General features: G+C 33.1%; 1 protein-coding gene across 2 annotated transcripts in view; it reads left to right on the plus strand.

The window, feature by feature from the left end:
- The window catches only part of LOC110031065 (probable mitochondrial import inner membrane translocase subunit TIM21), a 40917-nt gene extending 23160 nt beyond the window's left edge, over positions 1–17757 (plus strand). For both annotated transcript variants that reach the window (XM_020734100.1, XM_020734101.1), the window contains exons 7-11: positions 12260–12417; positions 14680–14864; positions 16068–16116; positions 16200–16319; positions 17475–17757. In XM_020734100.1, the coding sequence (XP_020589759.1) occupies positions 12260–12417; positions 14680–14864; positions 16068–16116; positions 16200–16319; positions 17475–17633 (671 nt within the window). In that variant the 3' untranslated portion in view covers positions 17634–17757. The remainder of the gene's footprint in view (positions 1–12259; positions 12418–14679; positions 14865–16067; positions 16117–16199; positions 16320–17474) is intronic.
- The last annotated feature ends 4399 nt before the right edge of the window (positions 17758–22156 follow it).

A 22156-nucleotide genomic window follows, 5' to 3' on the forward strand; every position in this document is an offset into this window, starting at 1 on the left:
CCAACTTGAATTCTACTAATAACATCCCCATCAATATCAACATCACTTTGAACAATAGAACCAAGCTATTTAAAGAGTTCACACCTTTTAATAATTTGATCACCCATAGTTACATTTTTGTCACTAGAGCTACTACTACTAAAATTACATTCCATTTATTCAATTTTAGTTCTACTCAAACGAAGGCCTTTAGACTCCAAGGCAGGCCTCCATAATTCAAGTTTTTCCTTAGTTTTTTCTCTCGTCTTATCCACAACAATGATATCATCAACAAAAAGCATACCCCAAGGTACATCTTTCTGTGAGGGTCCAGTAAGGCCATCTATAACTAAAGCAAAAAGCTATGGACTTAAAACCACTTAATATCTGATACCTGATGCAAACCAACATAAATAGGAAAATATTTTGTCAATCCTTCTTCTATTCGAACACAAGTAACAGTTCTAGTATACATATCTTTAATGACTTATCTTTAATCTTTAATGACTTGAATATAAGTCTTATCAACACCTTTCTTCTCAAGAACTCTCTAAAGGATATTGTTTGGAACTTTATCGTAAGCTTTTTCTAAATCAATAAAAATCATGTGGATCCAATTTATTATCTCTGAACTTCACCATCAAACTTCTCAATAAATGTATAGCTTACGTAGTAGACCCGCTTGACATAAATTCAAATTGATTATGAGAAATCTTTGTAAAACGTCTTAACCTATTTTTAATTACCTTCTCCCATAATTTTAAAGTATGACACATCAACTTAATTCCTCTATAGTTGACACACTCTTGTGCATCCCCTTTATTCTTAAAAATGGGGACCAAACTACTCCACTTCTCAGATATCTTTTTAGTTTTTAAAATAATATTAAAGAGTTTAGTAAGCCAAGAAACTCCCAAATCTCCCAATTATTTTCACACTTTGATTAGGATATCATTAGGTACTATAAACTTTCCCCCTTAGTTTTCTTCAAAGCCTCATCAACTTCTTTTTCACTATTGGGACAGTAAAAATAAATTATTTTATTATTATTAATTATATTAAGATCACTAAGGTCGAGTATTTTCCTAAACTTTATTAAAACATTTATCAAAATAATTCACCCACTTTTTTTAAATATCTTTTTCTAAGAATAATATTTTTTTTATTTTTTTATTTAATACACCTTACTTGAGTTAATATCGGCGATAAAAAGTGGGGGGGGGGGGGGGGGGGGGGGGTTGGGTTGTTGTTGCCCGTAAGAAAATGTCGGTCACCGGAATCGAAATTCCGTTGCCCGCTTCGGAATTACGTTTTAATTTACATATAGATTTAAGTTTTAAAATCAAATATGAAAATCAAACTGACCTCATATTTTTCATAGTTTAAATGAAAGAGCGTTTTACCTCAAACTCTATATTTATCCCGAGGGATAAACACAAGACTTGAGGATGAGGCTCGATCAAATAAACTAAGATATATATGACGTCCGTTTGGTCTGCGAAATCATTTTATTTGTCGACAAATTCCCCTATTTAATATGAAAAATTAAATAGGGTTTATTTTAAGTTTAGATTTGGAAAAACTTCCTATAAGGGCAAACCTCTAAAGTTAATTACATCTTAAATGACCGAAAATACTTACGAATACTCTCGATAAAAATCAGGAAAAATTATCTTCAAGGACTTCAAAAGGATGAGATTTTTCAACGAAATTAGACAACGAAATTAGACAACGTGGTGAGAAAGGGGAATGACTCAAATTTGGAACATTTATTGTAACATCTAAAGGAGTAAGAGCTAGGGGATGCCACAGATCCAGAGGAGATCTTCGGTGACTTCCCAGTCTACCCTATGGTTTGACTTCAGTTTTAAGGAGAAATATTCAAGTGTTTTATCCTGCCAATTTTATTTAATTAGGGCTTACATTCGTGTGAAAAGATCGCACAAATTGCCTGAAAGATGTGAGGATTTGGGTCGTAACGAACGACAACCTCAGAATCCTAAAGCGAGTTAGGGCTTAGATCGGACAACAGATCTATACAAATGCCTAACGAAACGGTTGAGGATTTATGTTGCGCTAGGCGAACAACCTTGAAATCCTATGAATTGTTATTTTAATTTCTAGGAAAGGAATAATTTAGCTGGGGAAGACATGTTCTGCTGTTGAAGATTGTCGTGCTGCCCACCGCGCTAGTTCCAAGCTCCTTGTCGTAACGAGTTTAAGTTTTATAGGGTGCCAGGTTATGATGTTAAATCAAACGACCCTATGGTAATAGTCCTCTAAACATCTAGTATAAAATGTGCAGTACAGGACAAACAATAGAATGCATGGTGAAAGAAATAATATACATGCTGTAGAAAACGGTAGCAGGTAGAAACATGAATAGTATAACATGTTGTACAGTACAGTAGCAGGTAAAAACAAGAATTGTATAACATGCTGTATAGGAAAAACAGTACCAGGTAGAAACAAGAACAACATAACATGTTGTAGAGGACAGTAGCAGGTATAAACTGGAAATGAAGTGTTGTAAATGTAAAGTAAACCTGTACGCCCCGTGAGATCCGCCGTTTCTTAAATATAGCAAGCTGAAATGCATCACAAAAAGCGAAGTCTGAAAGAAACGTCATCCAGGAAATCCGAAGAAGAGTGTAACAATGACTCATGGTAGAAAACTCGAGAAGAGAAAAAAAACTCGAGAAAATCAACGAGAAAAGACTCAAGTAAAAATCCTCAAAAATCTTGGAGAAATCCCAAAAGAAAGGAAAAGAAACACGAGTGCCCTGTTCCAAAGCTTTGATAAAACAAAAAAAAAATTCGGGTAAGGGGGACCACAAACACTCATGTGGGGCTATATATCTATACTCGAGGGTCCACGAAGGCTACTCGGTCACCCGAATGTATAAAACCCGCCACTTATCTAGAATTGTGTCTTGAACCTCACCTAGAGAGCATTTCTCAGCCTAAACAAGTATTCGTCAAGTGTACAATCAATTTTAAAAAGATGTATTTTAAAATTTTATGTTTTTGACATGCACATAGGTCTTAAAAAAATTATCAAATTTTATTTTATAGTGAAAAATATATTTTTATTTCTTGAAATAAGTTTTAACAATTTTTATTGTCCACAAATCGATTACGCTGTCGGGCGTGAGACTGTCAACCACCTGAGGAGGTTTGAGCCAACTTTCGCTAAACTTATGTCGGTGAAGGATATAATTATCCTATTGTTCATCAAATATCTGGATCTTGATGTTATATGATATGATATCTTGCTGCTCTATCTTCGGTGTGCCTATATCATCACCACCCTACGCCCCAAAACAAACTACTTGCGACCTTGCTTGTGCGACCTTGTTTGATGGTTTCATGTATAGCAAAAAGCTATACGTGGACACTTATGCGTCGGACATAAACATCGAAAACCGAACCAAGAAGCAAGGAAAAAGAAAAACAAAAATGGGGTGAGAGAGAGGAGACACTGATCCATCTAAAACATTGAAAAGGAGAGTAGATCAGTTCTCAAAACTCTTATCGAAAAGTCCTGGAAGAGTAGGGCCCAGGGTCCTTTTCAAACATAGCGAACAATAAAAAAAGGTCTTTTGGCGCTGGTTCTCAGGCTCAACCCAACTAAAACGTCCTCTAAAAAAAAACTTGAAGGACTCCCAAACTGCAAACTGACATTAAGATTTCCCAACTCCAGATCAATCCATAGCTTTACACCTCGAATAAACACAGGGCTTTCCAATGAAACAAGACAGGACAGAGCCATAGGAAGCTCACGGTCGGGGCGACTCAAATCAATTCCATAAAGGTTTTGATGTACCTAAGAGAGTACAAAACATCACCAATCTCTCAAAGTAACAAGTTTGATCTACCTACAATCATTCAAATGATTCAAGCTCAACAAGAGGGGCTAAATTAAATTCAACAAACTCCAATAGGTCCCACGGGTAGAAGGCAGGTAAAAGCAAACACCCACATCCGCCTCTCGGGCAGGGGCGAAACAAAGCAAACCCGAGCCTCCAACTAGGGTCACTCCAACTCTCAAATAAGGGCTAAAGCAAAACTCCAACAGAGATTAAGAACCTAGCTTCCTCATTCATCAACTTCCAATTACTTTAAGGCAAAAAAAACCGGGCTCCCAATCTAAAGCTAAAGCTAACAAAAGCTTAAAACCCCGAGCCATCACAAGCAAAACCAAGGCTCGGCACAAAGGCAAAACCAAACCAAGCTTCCAACTAAAAAAAAAAGGACCAGTAAAAGACCAAAACCGAGCCAATATAGGCCAAAACCCGAGCCAAGTGAGGGTCGTGAGGGTCGAAAATAACCCGAGCCAAGTGAGGGTCGAAAATCAAGCTGCAATTGAGACCTCCAATACTAAGCCATAATAAAAGTTAGAGCAATATTCTCACATCTTTAAGACATCTCAAAATAGAACTACCACATGCTTTGAGTGAAAGTGGATGAAAGCTTCATAATACGTATACTAACATGCTCATGAGAGGGGTCAAATTATTTCAAGACCATCCTCTTAAATTCTTCCAATATAAATATGCCTTGGGAGATAGGAAACATGCCATGACTTCAACACTTTAGATAAGCAAAGTAAAAGAAAGAACTAATAGCATGCCACATTGCTTAACCAAGTCCAACTCCTAGAATATATGCATATTTTTTTTTCATCTTTCACATGCTTTAAGTGATAAACATTTCCTAATACAAGTATAATGACAACTAGCGTGCTAAACCATACCCTGAAGTCATCATCAGTGGTTTGGCAAGGTTAAAACCGAGAGCTAGTAAAATACAAAAGTAGGAAATGAGAAGTAAACACATCCATTAAGCTTGCATCAAACAAATGCTACTTCCATATGATAGGCATATAGAGAACTAAATTAGAATGGATTTAAAAAAAATGAAGCAAAGGGTGATCTTTTCGTTTCAACATGCTAATAAAGGCTCGACAGAGAACAGGGACGAACACAAATAAAGCGCAGGGACTCGGTAAAGAGCAGGGCCGAACACAGGCAACACACAGGGGTAGAGGGAAGTACCTCCTTAAAGTAGAATCACAAAAGGAATTGCAGAAAAGTATTCTCTAGCCAACACCTCTCCAGCAACAAGGAGAGTTCAAAAAAACTTAGAGAGTGAGTAGAGAAGAGTAATAGAGAAAGGTCCTCCCCTGAAAATGATTTTCGGCCCCTTGAAGCTTCACAGAGGAGCTCTGATATACGCTAAGGGAAGAAGAAGCCAATGATTGAAAAAAATCTCGCAGAGATAGAGCGCATGGGGCTTAGTTTGGGGGGTCACGCGAGGGGCCACGGCGACCAGAGCAGAGACGCGAGAGGGAAAGACGCACGAGCGAGAGACGGAAAACAGGAGAGGGGAAATGAAGTTAGGGTAGGTTTATAAGTTTTATTTATAATAATAAAATATTATTTATTATTATAAATAATACTTAAACACATCTCCTCCAGAAATGCCCTCGCGACGAAACAAACGTCTCTCCTAAGCAAAATCGACGTCCCGGACGCGTAGGCGCAGTCCGTTTCGTCATCCGGAGTCGTCCGGGCAACCTCGTCGTTGATCGGGTTAAAAATGCATCGCGGTCTAAATCCTATCTAAACTTCGACTCGAATTCGATTAAACAAGACTACGAAGAGCGCAGCGATGCCAAATCAACGAGTAGAGTTAATCATAAGGCTTGCAGTCCTATAGGAATGCTCCCTGAGTTCCTTCGGAGTAGCCTTACCTGCTAAGCAATAGTGGTCAAGATTACTATATGGAATGTCAAGTATATGGAATGTCAAGTCGAGCGAAGAAAAGTTCAGAATTACTAACGGGGAGGGCTCCTTCATTAGTTTTCTAGGAGTAGTCGACAGAAAGGTCCTACGGCTAGATCCTAGGCTACTAAGAAGGGGAAAACTACACCTCGACCGAAAGCGAGGTCAACAGTTAAGTTTTTACTTTTATTTTCTCTTTGGTTGGCTAGCTTATACGTATATTTTTCACCATCCATAGTATTTAATCTATTATAAATATCACTACAAGCAGAATTTTTAGCGTCATAGATTGTTCTTTTAAACTTCATACGGGTCGTTTAATATTTTTTTCAGTTCTATAAGCTTTTACATTTAAACCAATGTTTATAATATACCTTCTTATTATCTTTTTTTGCACATTATTATTCCACCATTATTATTCCACCATCAACCTTCCACCATCAACCATTTTTATTTATAGAAATTTTTTCTTTTGATTCTCCAAGTACAAATTTTGCCATTTATTTAATAGTTTTTTGTTACTTTGTCCCACATAGAATTAGCTTCTTCATGAACATCCCAAAATTTGAAATCTTGATTGCAACTAGAGCACATACAATCAACTTCATACAAAAATAATAAACTGTCTGATAAGTTTAATGAGGAATTCTTTGGTGTACATCAATGTGTAAAAATTGACTGAATAATTGAAATTTGAAAAAAAAAAGTGGTTTGAATGATGAGTAGTTTGTTAATGATAACAATGAAATCGTATTATATGAGTTATAATGAGAAGATTTGAATATTGATTCCTCGATGGATAGAAAAAATATGGCTAGTATATTGAGTACAAGGAAACAAGTGATAAATAAAAAATGTATCCATAAAAAAATTAAGTATTTGAAGTTGTGTTAAATTTTCATTAGTATTCTTAACTTCTTATCGATTATTACTTATTAGGAAAGGGAAAAGTAATTGATATTAAAGAAGTGGCGAAAAAAAAAAAAGAAAACTCGGACTCAGTTGAAGAAGAGGAGGGGGAAACGATTGATTATGATGATGAATTTAATGAAGACCTCCTTAGTGATGCAAGTATTTAGGGCTTTTGATTATTTATTTCTATTTTTTATTTGGGTTTATGGAAGTTGTATTGGAAAATGGAGTGAGAAATTTATTATATTAAATTTATCCCATGTCCTTGTTTTAATATTTTTTGTTATTTTTCATTTATTTTTTATATTAGTATAATCAATTGATACCTATATTATACTTTTATTTTACATAATTTGCTATATGATATTTTACAGTCATCACAATTTGTTATTTGAGATACGCACAAATTGTCACGTCTTACTATGTTAAGGTGTTAATGTCTTTTTTAATATGATTATAGGTTACGATGTTAATATCTTATTTTTTATCTTTAGTTTAGCTTTACACAATTTTTTAACTATGAGGTTTACGTTCAGAATACCTCAAAGCTTACATTTTGCGTCATGGATGCAAAATATATTAACATTGAATTATGAGAGAGAGAGAGAGAGAGAGAGAGATGCTCATCCTTTTTAAACCTTGAAGAAACATTTCCAATTAAATGAAATCAAATGAATTTAAACTTATTATTTCTGTGTATCCTCTCCAAATTTTCAAGTACTAAAGTCAATATTCCAAATACTTTTGTACTGTTTTTGACTTATACTATATACTATAATTTATGGCAATCCTAGTGTTGATATATATGAGCAATATATGATGAAAAGCTATATATCAAAATTACATCTCCTTAATATATCATTTTAAGATTATTAACTTAAAAGGGTTTTTTATATTTTTATTTAATACTAAATGAGCTTGTTTTGTGTTTGTTTTTGGCTCATTTGAATTTTTCCTTGTTTAAATTTAGCCTCTTTTTTATATTGTTTTTAATACAATGTCTATGTTCAATTTGTTCGATAAATTTGTTTACCTTGTGTTAAGCATAACAACGTCAATAACATGCCTTTATCCTCTAAGTGGGGTCGACTACATGAATCATTTTTGCTCTATTTGGTCCTCCAGAGTGTCATATTTTCATTTAATTCTAATAAATTAAGATCATTTTTAATACATGCCCAAGTTTTTTTAGGTTTACCTCAATCTTTCTTAACATATGTCAAATCTAAAATCTGCTCTCCTAACTGGATAATTAAATGGTAGACATTTAATGTGACCAAACCATCTAAGACGACTCTCTCTAATTTTGTCTGCCGCTAGAGCTACACTAATCCTTTGTCGGATACATTCGTTTTACATTTTGTCTCTAATTGTTAAGACACTCATTCAAGAGTTTTCATTTGTACTATATTTTTTAGGTTATTCCAAATTTTTTTTTTGAAATATATCTAAACGTACTTGAGGAGCATAAGCACTTATAACATTAAAAATCTTATTATCAATAACAATCTTCAGGGCTATAATTTTTTCGCTAATTCTATTAATTTTAAAAACATTATCTTTCAAACTCATATGTATAATTACACCTAAATCATTTATAGTGCGCTGTTACCTAAATTCCAAAATTTAAAGCCTAAGTTTTCAATCTCCTTAGTGTTTTATCCACATCCCATTTAGTTTTCTGAACACATAAGATATTTATCTTTGTATGAAGCATAATATCTACTAAGTTCATTAATTTATCTGTGAGAGTACGTATACTTTAAAATTCTATCCATAATATTATTATTATGGACTAATGTTTTTGCTGCATCCATTCATAATTTGAGAATTTTTGTTTATTTAACACTACCTCGAACACCGGTGTAGCGAGCATTGCATATTTTTCACTGCATTTTGGTTATACAGTGCGTCGCTTTTAGGGGATATCCCAGCATTTTCACAATGATTTAAATGATTCATTTGATGATTTTTTCGACGAATTTTAAGTTTGTTGTTGACTACCTAACACAACTCTCAACTTTTCTCATCCGGGGCTTGAGACCCGACAATGACAGCGTAGTATTCAACACAAATATTAATTTTTTTAGAATTTTACATTTAGAAAAGGCACACATAAGAAAGGCAGTTAACCCCAATCACAATAGAAATAGCAGTATTATTGTTAAATTCAAATCAAACATCACTAAAGTGTATCCTAGGGTTGAAGTGGGAGGTGACTGGGAAGCTGGGGCGGCAAAAACAACAAACGGAAGGCTGCTGTGGCCGACTGCAACGATATACAGCGACCGAGAGTGGCGGGGAAGTATGTGGAAGGAGATAGGTGGAAGATAATCACCACATCGGGAGAGAGATACAACCGGAGCACCACCTAATCCCTCAGATGCAACCCTCGAAGGTGAAAGCGGATGCCGACGGCTATCCTGACATAAATATGAAATAAAAATCATAAAAAAGTGAACCCTATGACTACAAACAACATATTTATAATAAGTACTAGTAGTTAGAATAGAAAGAAATTAGAATATAAAGGAAATAGAATCCATAAGAACAGAATAGAAAAAAGGCAAGTGATCAAAGTACAAAAAAAGACCACAGTACTGGAACCGGTACTGTAGCATCTACTGTAGCGCGACCCAAGCTCCCGTGTCGCCTAAAAACCTCACAATCAGAAAAGCTTGGCCTTTCGAACTCATTGAACCAGGTCGATCCCACTCATAAATCTCTCATCAATGCATACCAGAGGAAGATGTAATATAACAGAAAAGGTTTGTTTCTGGTGATTTAAAGCCTTCTCATTATTTTTTGTTTCCTTCTCTTATTTTTGAGGAGGAAAAGGATGGAGTATTGTTTGTCACTTTCATTTCCTTTCTTTAGCTTTTATTTGAAATTGCTGTCTTATAAATGGAATTTGGTACACTATTGTAGGAGTCAACCTAATGTCCTCTATGTTTTCTCATGTGATTCTCTTATACTTTCAAAGAAGGTAGGGATTGGTCTCCTTCTTGATAGCTTCTTGATAGATTAATTTAATTATCATTGATATAGTTTATGAATCAATTAAAAAATGAATTGATGAGGAAAGTTATCCTATAAGATAACAAGCATAGTTTGGCTTCTTTGAAGGACTTGAAGTTATACATGTTTAATTTATTGTCTTTTTGATGTTTTAATATATTTTTAGTTTTTCTTTGTTTTTAGAGGGACGGGGGACATGCATATTTTGCAAGTTCAACCGTTTTACAATTTTTATTTAATCTAGGTATCAAATGGATGCAATTTATCTTTTGATAAAAAATACAATTGGAAATCTAGTTGTGAGAGATGTTAAAGCAAGATTTTCAACATCATAAAATGACCATGCTAATTAGTTTTGATAAGCTACACTGTTCCATGAAGATTTACTACATACATTAGTGCATCACTAACATAATTTCATAGTTTTATTTAATATCATCATTAATCATTGACTTGCTCTCGATTATTTGCAGTTACTAAGAGATTTAATTAGCCATGCATGAATGAGTTTTTTGTTTATTCATATTTAGCTCATTTGAATTTATTTTTGTTTGAAATTGGCCCATTTTGTTTGAAAATATCATGTTTGTGTTTGGTTTGTTTTAAACAAGCTTGTTTAGGTCAAATTTAAATTATTTTTTATAAACTGAGACCTCACAAGGAAATAAATATATAGAAAATTCACATCACCATTACTCAAAGTTTATTATAAAATTTATCTATATATATGTAATTATGTTGTTTTATATGAACAATTAACCAGCCTAACAAAATTGAACAAAGCAATGTTTATGTTTGACTTCTTTAAATCAAAGCTCAATTTGTATTTGTCTTGCTTAACAAATGAACCAAACATGAACTTCTGAGCGAATGAAACACGAGTTGCTCGTGAACTAATATTTTTTTTTGTAGCACTAACTGAATAATTATAATATGTGATTAGTGAAAGCTTGAATTTATGTGTAATTTTACAAAATATATATCTTTTTTTTCTTTTTGGGGCATGCCTATTTTTGAAATTATAGGATAAGAACACATATTAGATAAGAAATTATAATATTATCTTAAAAATTTTAAAATGCCATATAGTAATTACACAAACTAAATAAATATTAAGTAAATTCATATAATAATTATTTTATTTTAATTGCTCATAAAATAGCAAATTCGTTTAAATTTATTTGATAGTTTAGACTTGATTTAAGAAGAAATAGTCACATGACATTATTGATTGTTTATTTAAAGTTTAAAAAATTAATTATTTTGTAATAAAAAAAAAGAATTCATTAAAAATATAAACATATAGAGCTGAATATGAAAAGAAAATCATTATTGAGTATCTATTAACTTATCTCATCAATTTATCTTGAAAAAAATTGATTAGCTAAAGTTACAATGTATTACTTGGGATGTGTCGGACATTTATGCATGTTAATTTTTTCTCTTTTTATGGACACATAGATGGTGTGCTCGGCATGTGTTTGCTGTATGTCGGGCAAGTGCATGTCTTGCACGTCTCGATACAACATGCTTCATTATTATGGACTGTCAATGCATCATTGCTTTGCAATTGCTATCTCTATTTTTTGCAGTTTCTTGCTCTTCTTTTTTTGTTATGGTGTCCAGTGATTGCTAAATGGGAAATATGCGGGATGTGCATGGTTTCTTGTTGGAATTTCCTTTACTAAAGACAATTTACTAAAGGAAAAGGAAACTGATAGATCAACACACAAAGAAACAAAGTTAATAATAAGAGAAAGAAATGCATAGGAGGTGGATTGTGCTGTGTTTTGAGCTACAGCACGTTATTTTTCACTATTGATATGTGTGCTTCTAGGCTGACAAGAGCAGCCATTAATCACCCTTTTTAGGTCTAGAAACTAGTGGGCAGGTACAAGGAAAGAAAGACAAAGGAGGTCTAAGGGCTCTGAGGATCAATTGTGTTAGAGCCTCAAATTTCGCTATAATCTCCTTTCAACATTACTTCCTCCACAATTGGGACCTCCTTTCCTAACTAGGATATCCAATTTTCTCTAGGCAAGTAGCTTTAGGTAGGCTGGCGTTGTTAATAAAGCTTGTGCACACCGAATTACCAAACCACCCCTTCAAAAGAACGACAAGAAAACATTACCTAACAATGTAATCTAATTATCAGAGTAGCCCTCAAAAGACCATGTCGATTCCATTCTGAAACATCTTGAAGCAAGATTTTGATCCTTGAAAATTTTATTACACTTAATGCTTGTGTTCTGAGCATTATTAATATTTTTGGTCTTGTTCGAAGAAGTTATGGGCTTGTAAATTTCCTGATATTTTTATTCAGTAATATACTCTTACTATCGTTTTTTCTTTATTTAAATGAAAAATGTTTGTGAATGCTGAAAAAATGTAATTGTTTTTATTACATCATGGAGAAGAAACTGAATTATACTCATAGAAAGAGGAATTACATGCAGAGGCAGTTTGTTTTCTATTTATGTTCAAGCACAATTGTCACCACTGTCAAGTGAAATTTTATGGTAGTTTCTTATAATCTTGGTGCATTAATTGTGATTCTGTGACAGGTGACTCAGTGCTGTTCAGAAAAAACTTAAGCCGGAATGTAATCTCAATCCCTTCAAAGCAGCTGAACATAAACCATACCAAGCATTGCTTGCTTCTTTGTAACATGAGACCACTTTCATCAAATTATTCTTCACAATCATCGCAGCAGGCAAAAGAGGTTTGAAGTTTGAGCCATGCCTGCAATCATTTATCTATCATTTCATTGCAATTTTGCTTTAATCTAATGCGGTGCGTTATAATCTGCAATTTGCAAGTAAAAAATTGTTTATTTAATTTAAAACTAGGAATTTTAATATACCGTACCTTCTGACAAAACACAATGAAATTGTTGGGTGAACTTTCTAATGCTTTTCCCAACTTGAACTGAAACCTATCTCCTTGTTTTTCCTGACAGGAAAATCTCTAATGGGTTTCTTTTGCATGAATTCATATTTTGGTTCTGTCAGTTGCGTTAGTTTTGTTGTACTTAATTTCAGATAGTTATTTGTTAGTATCGGCTTAAGCCTGTAGCCTACTTGTTTTATTTGGTCCAGCAGTAATTGAAATCTGAGATGAATATGTGTAAAAAGGAAGTATAAATTAATGATGATTATGTTAAATGAAGAGTTAAAATGACATCTATTGAAGATTAGATTATAAAAAACAGACAGGCAATTTGGGCAAACTGATTTAAACCAAATTCCAGAAACCGAGGTATTGAACCAAACAAAAAATTGATAAAACCAAACTAATTAAACCGAAGTTTAATTCAGTTTTAAAGGATTACATAAACCGAAATATATATATTTGTTGTATAAAAAAATAAAAAGTACATGCACATGCAGAGGGCTAGTAGCAGCAAGTGATATTCAATTGATAAAAAATTAATATAGTTGCTAAAACAAAACTAATGGATTTCAATTCGCAGAATGACATTCAATTGAGGTACAGCAGTGAACAATCTACCTTTTTCATAGTGATGACTTTGATGTAGCCATAAATGATGACAGATCTTCTTATATGTTCCCAAAAATTATGGTGCAGTCATTTCGACATAAACAATGCTTCAACTAGAATAAAAATTAAACCCACTGGTCATTTACGGTTCAAAAATGCCTTAGAACAAGATAGAGTTGGAGAAGAAGATAGAGAGAGATCACTGTCAAACCACTCACAAACTTGTAAGACTGTGGAGTGGATTGCAGCGTAAAGAAAATTAGGGCTATAACTGGAAGGTGAAAGTAAAAGTTTGAGAACCCTAATAACTGAGATTTTTGGGAACCAAGAGTCTTCATGCCTAATAAAAAAAGGAAAAAGAGTCTTCATGCCTCTCCTACTTCCCCATTTCCACCTTTGACGACACCTCAGGCCACTTTCGAATCCGTAGCTGCCTTCGTTCATACACCAAGGAGGATATGTCTATAGAATGAGGTTGGAGAGGGATGAAGTGAGCCAGCGATCGACGAGTGGCATGGCAACAGAGCGACGGGGATGAGCTGAGCGGCGCGAGCTAGGGAGAACCCTTAATGGCTAAATATTGTTACTCGTAACTTAAGCACAAGTGATAAGGCCCATAACATATATAATCTCGATTCTGTTTTCAGTTTGCTTGGTCATAAATTTCAAAACCAATCCGAAAACCGAAAACCAAATTATAGCATTTTCAAAACCAAAATCCAATTTTTCTAATTAAACAAACCAATTTGATCAAATTGCTTCTGTTCGATTTTCTAGTTTTAATCAAATAGTGCACACCCCTAATTATGCCCATTAGATAAGTAGATGAAATTAGTTTGGCTATAGGAAGAAGGGGTAAAACAATGTGAGAAGTTGTTTAAAATGATTTGTGAATAATAGGTTTTATTTGAAAAGTATTATGAAACGAATGAAAAATGAGAGTTCATAAATCTGACCCCAAGTGTTGGAGTAATGCTAATGATGACGATGATGGTGAGTAGTCTAGGCTTATCAGACTTTGCATTATGTTTTTTCTCTATTGAGGGAAACATTTCTCTGGCTGAATCACTTTGAAACCTTACAATGCGATATTTGATCATCAAAAACTTCTGGATATAGTCATCAAACCCCATGTACATTATCTATAATGGGCTTATCCAATTGATAACATAAAATAACGTTTTATGCATCTCCTAAATCATATTTTTAAAGTTTATTTTTCTGTTCTGGCTTTAGTAGGCTGAGTTACAAATGTCAAGAATACATTCGCACCAAAAATAGTGGAAATTGAGCAAATTCTCGACCTATTAAATTGATTGTTTTGGTTGTTCAAATTCTTATGTTGTTTCTAGATTTATATGTAATATCTGTTTTACGTTGGTATTTGCTTTTGATTTGGCGTTCAATTCTGATAAATAGCACTCACTGGTACATATCTAATGTGCAGAATGTTCTAAGAATATTCATTCTGTGTTTGCACCAGGAATCAAGGAAAGCTATCTCTACCGTTGAAGATCCTTTCGATGATTCTCCCACATATAATATTCCAGAGAAACCTGTGACTTTTGTCGAGGGTGCATCATATAGTCTTATAATACTTGCAGGACTTGGCGTTGCAGCTTTGGCCGCTTATGCTGTGTTTAAGGAGCTAATCTTTGAGCCCAAAGAGTGAGCTCATTTTACATTTTTCTTTCTAAGAAAATCATATCAGGAATAGTGGAAGTGTGTTACAATGTTGCACTTTCAATATATGCTAATTTTCACTTTCACTGTCTATATATAGAAGGTTTTATGTAGCCTTATTCTTGCAATGTACATTGTTTTTTGAATTGAGCTCATGACATCTAAATTATAATGGAGGTAGGTTACGCTCAACTATCCCATCTTGACTTTTTTTACACGAGTGCACTTATTGTTATCATCCATGTTATAAATTTGAGTTTTGGGTGATATAAAAGTTATTCTTAGCCAACCTGAACTTTATAGAAACGTCAATGGTTGGATGTGGTAAATTAAAGAGGATAGATATATTGAGAAATGATGATTATAGTAGCAGAGATATAGTTGGAGGTAGCACTTAATGAAGATAAGTTAATGTAAAACATAATTATTTAATTGGAACATTTACAACAAGTAAAAGATGTGGCAATAAGTAGAGTAAATAAAATTTATTTGGAATGTTTAGTAAGGAAAATAAGTAAAAGTTTCTGCTACCTTCCCTCTCGTCTTTCCCTTTCATTTATTCGAATGAGGGGGAAATGTCAAAATATCATGAAGTAACTCTCTTACGAGAAGTTTCATGTCTTCTAAACGCTGACATCTATATTATTATTATTACTTGTTTAATTTAAGTTATTACATTTTTTTGATGAAATTTGTTTCAATGTTCATCATTTTGGATTAAAACTGTCAAAACAAATTATGTTAGAATTTAAAATCATTCAACATCAAACTTAATTAAACCAACCTAAATAAATGTGGAGTCAATTTTTTAAGATTCATATCTTTAACTGAAAATTACCCAAAATTAAACCAAATATCTTGATTTTATTTTGATCAGTTTGTCATGATGGTAATTTTTTTTTTTGCAGATTCAGTTAATTGATTTGGTTTTAAGCTTTATATTTAGAATGTAATCTTGGTTTTTTCCTTTTTCCAGAGAAGTATTTTTTTTCATTTAATTATGCCATTACTCTTTTTATACGCTTCGTACTGATAAGAAACATTATGACAGTGGGAATTTTATTATTTATTTATCACAGACTAAGTCCAATTATCTTGATTTATATTTTGCATTTCACACCTACAATTTAATGGGTAGCAAAACACATGAAGCATTGCCTCAATTTGCTTGGTCTTTCCCCTCTTCAGGTACAAGATTTTTGGCAAGGCGCTTGAAAGGGTTCAAAATGATAGCCAAGTTAGTTCAATAGACTCTTCTCACCCCTCTGTGCTGCATTATTTTTTTAAGAACAAAATTTTTATATTTGGCTACATTTTCAGGTTAAAGTTAGGATTGGCTCCCCAGTGACCGGCTATGGCCAAGAAAGTAGAAATCGTGCTGCTCGGCAAAGGATACCTAATAGGGTTTGGAAAGATGAAGATGGTGTTGAACATGTTGAGGTGATTTTCTATTTTACTTTCTTTATGGAGTTCATTTCAACACTTTGTTTTGGTGTTCTAGTCACGATTTAACTGCTAAATTATTCCATAATTGTATTTCTGTTATCTTTAATTTTTTTAGGCATCCACCTGCTTAGGGATTTAGGAACCATTTTGTGTAGCTTTGGTATTGCTTAGCTTTGCAAATCGGTCTCACACTAGTATTTAGCAATTTTCTTTTTTGTTAATTTTCAAAAGAAAAAAAGTGTCAAAATTGTTCTCTGACCCTTTCCAATGGGTCATTTTAATCATAGAGTTTACAAAACTATCAATTTAGTCCTCGGACTCTTTTAATGAGTTTAAATAGTTGCAACATAGAACTATTTTAACCCAAATTTAAATAGTAGGGTGTAAAAAATTGACTTGAAAAATTTCGGGTTTTGACCAGAATATTTTTCTAGTTAAGTTTGGTTCTGAAAATTCGACACGTAAAATTATCGGGTCGGGTTTGGATTGAACCCAAAAACTCGATCATGACTCAGATAAACACGAAAAAATTGATTGTACTTCTAACTCTTATATTATTGTTTGTCATGTATAAACATAGAGTTTTTTTTAATTTGTCTATTGTTATTGGCTAAATGTAAGAAGTATAGTTTTTAATAAAAAATTGAGCTGGTAGGTTGATCGGCTTGAGTTCGGTTTATTCGTGTTTGGGTTGAGTCGGGTTCGGGTTGAGTTTTTCGACTTATTTATTATTCGGCTAGGGTTCGGGTTCGGGTTGACCTAATTCGGGTCAGGTCCGCTGACCAGAATTGACATCCCTATCAAAGAGTTTGAGAATTAATATGACACTTTTATAGTCTTACGATTACAATGACCTCATATAAACAGCGAAGACATTATTTGGCACTTTACTCATTATGCAACAGAAATTTATGGTAAAAATAATTTTTAGCAATCACACCTGTTTTAGAATATGATCGCTATATGAAAGCTGCTGGTGTTTAATCTTTTCCATAAGAGAAAAAAAATTATGACACTCCATAACAAATTCGTAACTACTTTAACAAATCAATCGAGGGCCCTTAATATGCTAACTGATAATGCCAATAAAATCTCCAATCTATGATATCATTTTAAACATCAATATATATTTTTTGCATACAACTGCAGGTTAACTTTTACATTCGAGGGCCTCATGGAGCCGGAAAGGTGTTTGCAGAAATGTTCAAGAACAATTCGGACAAGCAATGGAGATTCACCTATCTCATTGTGGAGATTATGTCGCCAACACATGCACAGTTGATGCTGGAATCTTATGTTCCGGCTTAATCCTGAATCCGAAAAGGGGCTCTTCTATATTATATTTTTAGGTGAATCTCCCAAACCTTATCATAAATTTTCTAGTTATATCCTTGAAAATAATCAGAATGCGCCAAATGGTTTTTCTTTTTTTGCTGAGATAAATTTTGTTCAAATTTTTGTTATATCCTTGAAAATAATCAGAATGCGCCAAATGCTTTTTTTTTGGCTGAGATAAATTTTGTTCAAATTTTCAAATAAGGTTCCGGATTTTGATTTATCTTTTTGTGCCATTGTTTTGATAAAATAATTGTGAATTGAGTAATGTAAAAGGATTTGAAGTTGCACGTTGCCAGACATTTTTAAATTGGCGTATTTGCCTATGGTTTGAGCTCTCTTGTTTTACATACATACATACATATATATATATATATATATTTGAAAGCTTTTGGATTGATTTTCGAGATTATAAAAATGTTTAGTATTTTTTTGTCTTTGTTGCTGCAATTGAATTTCTTGATCTTAAAATTCAGTCTTTTATATAGTTATCATAATGCTGTCATGGAGAAGTGATATAAATACATATATATTCAAAAGTTTTCGATGGTAGGTTTGGCTAAACTTGGTTCTTAAAAAATATTTTTCATCACAAAATATTTGAAAAGCAGTTAGAAAAAAAAAGGAGTCAAATGCATGCTCTGACAATACGCTTAAAAAGAAAAAGATTATATTTTTGTTTTATATGATGTATAATACGTGATCTGCACGTGAATCAGCATGGCTTCATGATTATGTGTAGCATGTGTTGCTTTTATATTTTTCACGTGGATGGTACGCATTGTATTATACTTTAAAATATATTAATCGCAATGTAGAATCATAAGATTGCCAAAAGAGAAGTGAAACGATAGACCGAATGACTTTGAGTCGGCCTCTCGTGTGATCTCCTGAGGAATGAATGATTCCAACTAGGAAGTTTTTTTTTTAATTTTCCTTTCATATTTTCTATGTTAGGAAATAAATCAATGGCATTTATTTGCCTTGATATGGTGTAATGACATTAATGACTCTGATATGCTGTAATTAACGTTGATTCCATATACAAATGTCTAGGCTTAATTTCTGCTTTTTATTTATTTTCTTTCCTATTCTAAATCTTAGAATACTTGTATAAATATTACCCTTCGTACAATGGAATAGACACTTAGAACATAATGAATGAATTGGTTATGATGGTTTTTGAGTATTTAAAATCTTTATATGACACTTCTATGAAATATAAGAGGTGAGAAGACAGAAAACAGGCCTCAAGAAATACAAAGTGATTTTATGCATTTCAATGAAAGTTGAGCTGTCCTTTAGAAGCTTATTTACAGAGCAGAGTAGTAAATAAGCTAAAGGGTAAAGTAGTCATGCTACAAATACAATTACTAACATAGAGAGCGAAACAAAACCGATGAGAGCCCCGGAGCAGTTCGCCCTCGAGCAGTTGATCACGTGGGAGGAAATGCGGGTGAGACAACTAGCTTAGAGGTGAGATCCTCGATACTCGACCAGGTAGGTGCATAAGTTTCATTCTTCTGTTACTAAGCACTTCATTAATTACTTCTAATAATTTTTAAGCATTGTTTTTAATAATCCTAAATCATTTTTATAAACTTCATTGAAATATCGTTCATATTTAATTTCCTAAAATTATTCACGAAATGAAAATTTTGATGTTTTATTTGAGTATCATACAAAACATGGCACTTAAATATATATTTATATATATATACATTAATGAAAATGACACCAAGTGTGATTTGGTTGAGAAAAAAATATTTATTTATTTAATAATTTGTACTCTACCAAGTCCTCAAAAAGTCTTAATTAAAAGCTAAAATATCCATCTTTAAGAACATAAAAATAATAAATAGAAAGAAGAGGCAAATTGAATGTATGTTTAGAGTAAATGCTTGTTTAGTTTTTCCTTCTCAGCAAATGATTCTCCTCAACAACCTGTACGTTTTTGCATAATGTTTGTTCAACTAAGTTCTTAACTTTGATAAGCTTTCTTAGTTTGCTTCCAACGCTGAACAAGGTATATATTTTTGGCCAATTAATATCCTCATTATCAAATTTACTTTAAAATAGGTACAAATACATTATCAAAGAATATAACTAAATTTGAATTATGATAGGAATAATAATATATATATATTTGTGTGTGTGTGTGCGCGCGCGTGTGCGTGTGTGTGTGTGCGCGTGTGCGTGTGTGTGTGTGCGAATTAACAGGACAACATAAAATTAGTCTCATTCTGATATGATAGAAACAAGGATGTTCCAACAGAAATTTGTTCATATTTTATGTGGCCACTGTTCATTTCTCCTTATGCTGACAAATCAAACTGTGAGTTGAGGCTAGGTGCATGGCCCGATTGGATCGTGTTATTTTATTTCCTTGGACTGAACCGGGCCAAATGACCCCTCATATTAAGACTAACGGCCAATGCACGACAACCACTTCTCCCACAGTTGGAAAATGGTTAGAAGACCTCACGTTACAACGTTGACGTGCGCATAAATTTGTTGCTAGGAACAGACGGCGATCGATAGCAATTGGTTCCGGCTGACAGGTGGTGGTCGATAGTGGTCGACGATGATTGATGGTGATCGGCGACAATCAGCGGTGGTTGGCGGTGGGAGTGATGTTGGACTTCAACTCTTTTACAAGGTTTTAAGCTCTTCTTTAACCCTCAAGCTCCCTCCTCCCTCATGAGAGAGATGGGGGTCTATTTATAGAGTTCTGTGCGCAATTATTGTAGGAATATGAATCACTTTATTCAGACAGTTCAAAATGCTTCCCTCGATCAGAAGACATTTAAAGGACATTTGAATGCTTTAATGATGTTGGAATTGAGCGTCTTGGGCTCGTTGGATTTTTTGTCGAGACGCTCTATTTGATTATAAACTCATTGAATTCGACATCTATTTGACCTTCTAAATGTGTCCGAAAAACCTCCAAATATGGTTGAATGACTTGATATGGGCTTGATTTGACTCGAATTTGACAAATTTTGATATCATTGGGCCCTTCTCGTCAAGCCAATCACTTCAAACCAATCAGTTTGCTGAAATTAGTGATATGGTTGATTCTTAATCAAAGTTTGAACATGCTTTGCTCGACAGGTTGCTTCGAGATCTGTGTTATGCTTCAAGAAACATGCGTATGTTGAAAATTTGTTCATGGCATAACATTATTAATATTGTTATTGGAGAAAGTTGAGCCCAAAGGACAATTATGTGTGATTGAGAAAGTTGAGCCCAAAGAACAATTATGTGTGATTTGAACCCATAACCTCTCTCATGGTGAGAAATTAAACCCTCAACCACTATCATCGTTCGTTCGCCCGCAACTTCATTTCTCTCCCAAATTCCCGGAATCCTCCTTCTAAAACTGTATTTAATGAAAGCTAATTACAAAAACATTCTCATAACTCCTTTCTTGTGTTAAATTTCGTGTAGATCCTCTTGCTCTAAGTATTCGAAGCTTGGAAGTTTTGCCCTTCTGGAAAACCGAAATGCAAACTTCCAAACAGTATTGTTTTGGTATGTTTTTTTTTTATTTATTTAAATCATATTACAATTTTATATTTGCTTTAATGCAGTATTAATGTACATTTATATAGATATTATTTTAGGATGAACACACCTAACAATGAAGGAGATTGGTAGCTAGACTCAGTTCATCTTTCAATGCCCATATTTCTCAATCCAAATTTGTCAAACTAATCATCAATTTTCAAATGTATATCACCGTCCAATAAAAATTTCTTCACTTAATTCACAAAGATTTCATAGAGTCCTTTTCCTCAACATTTGAAGTATTATTTGGGATTATTGTAAGAGGGAAAATTAAGTGATTAATGTTCATATTTAAAGTATTTAGCTAGACACCTAATGTCTTCACATAAATAAGTTGAGAATAAATGTCATGATATGATAAATTCAACATAATCATATGTTGAAAATACAAATAGACTAATTTTGAAGACATTCAAGGTCAATGATATAAAGAGTAAGATGGGTTGTAAGCTTTATGAGACAATGATTGTCCATCTGAGCGCATGATCTATTTATGATAAAAATTACATACATACCGCACATGTTTTCGCTATAACATATCTAACTTCTAAACTTTTTATATTTATATTTATAACAATATAATGTCATAAAAAATTAAAAATAATAAATAATATTTACTAAGCAATATAAAAAAATTATAAAATATCTTAAATGCAATGCATTTGTTATCAACAATCAAGTAATTTTCTAAACATTTAAGTAATATTCTCTTTTGTAATATATTAATGGGATTGATCTAAACTCTTAACTAGTTGGATTACATTATTTTATCTTCAAATTACTTTAATTGATTTTTTTTATTCTGCCATTACTCTTCATAAATTATTGTACCACCCTCCCCACTCCCCTCCACCGATATATACATATACATATATATATACATATACATATACATATATATATATACATATATATATATATATATA

The sequence above is a fragment of the Phalaenopsis equestris genome, unplaced genomic scaffold (assembly GCF_001263595.1).
Source record: "Phalaenopsis equestris unplaced genomic scaffold, ASM126359v1 Scaffold000765, whole genome shotgun sequence".
Lineage (NCBI taxonomy): Eukaryota > Viridiplantae > Streptophyta > Magnoliopsida > Asparagales > Orchidaceae > Phalaenopsis > Phalaenopsis equestris.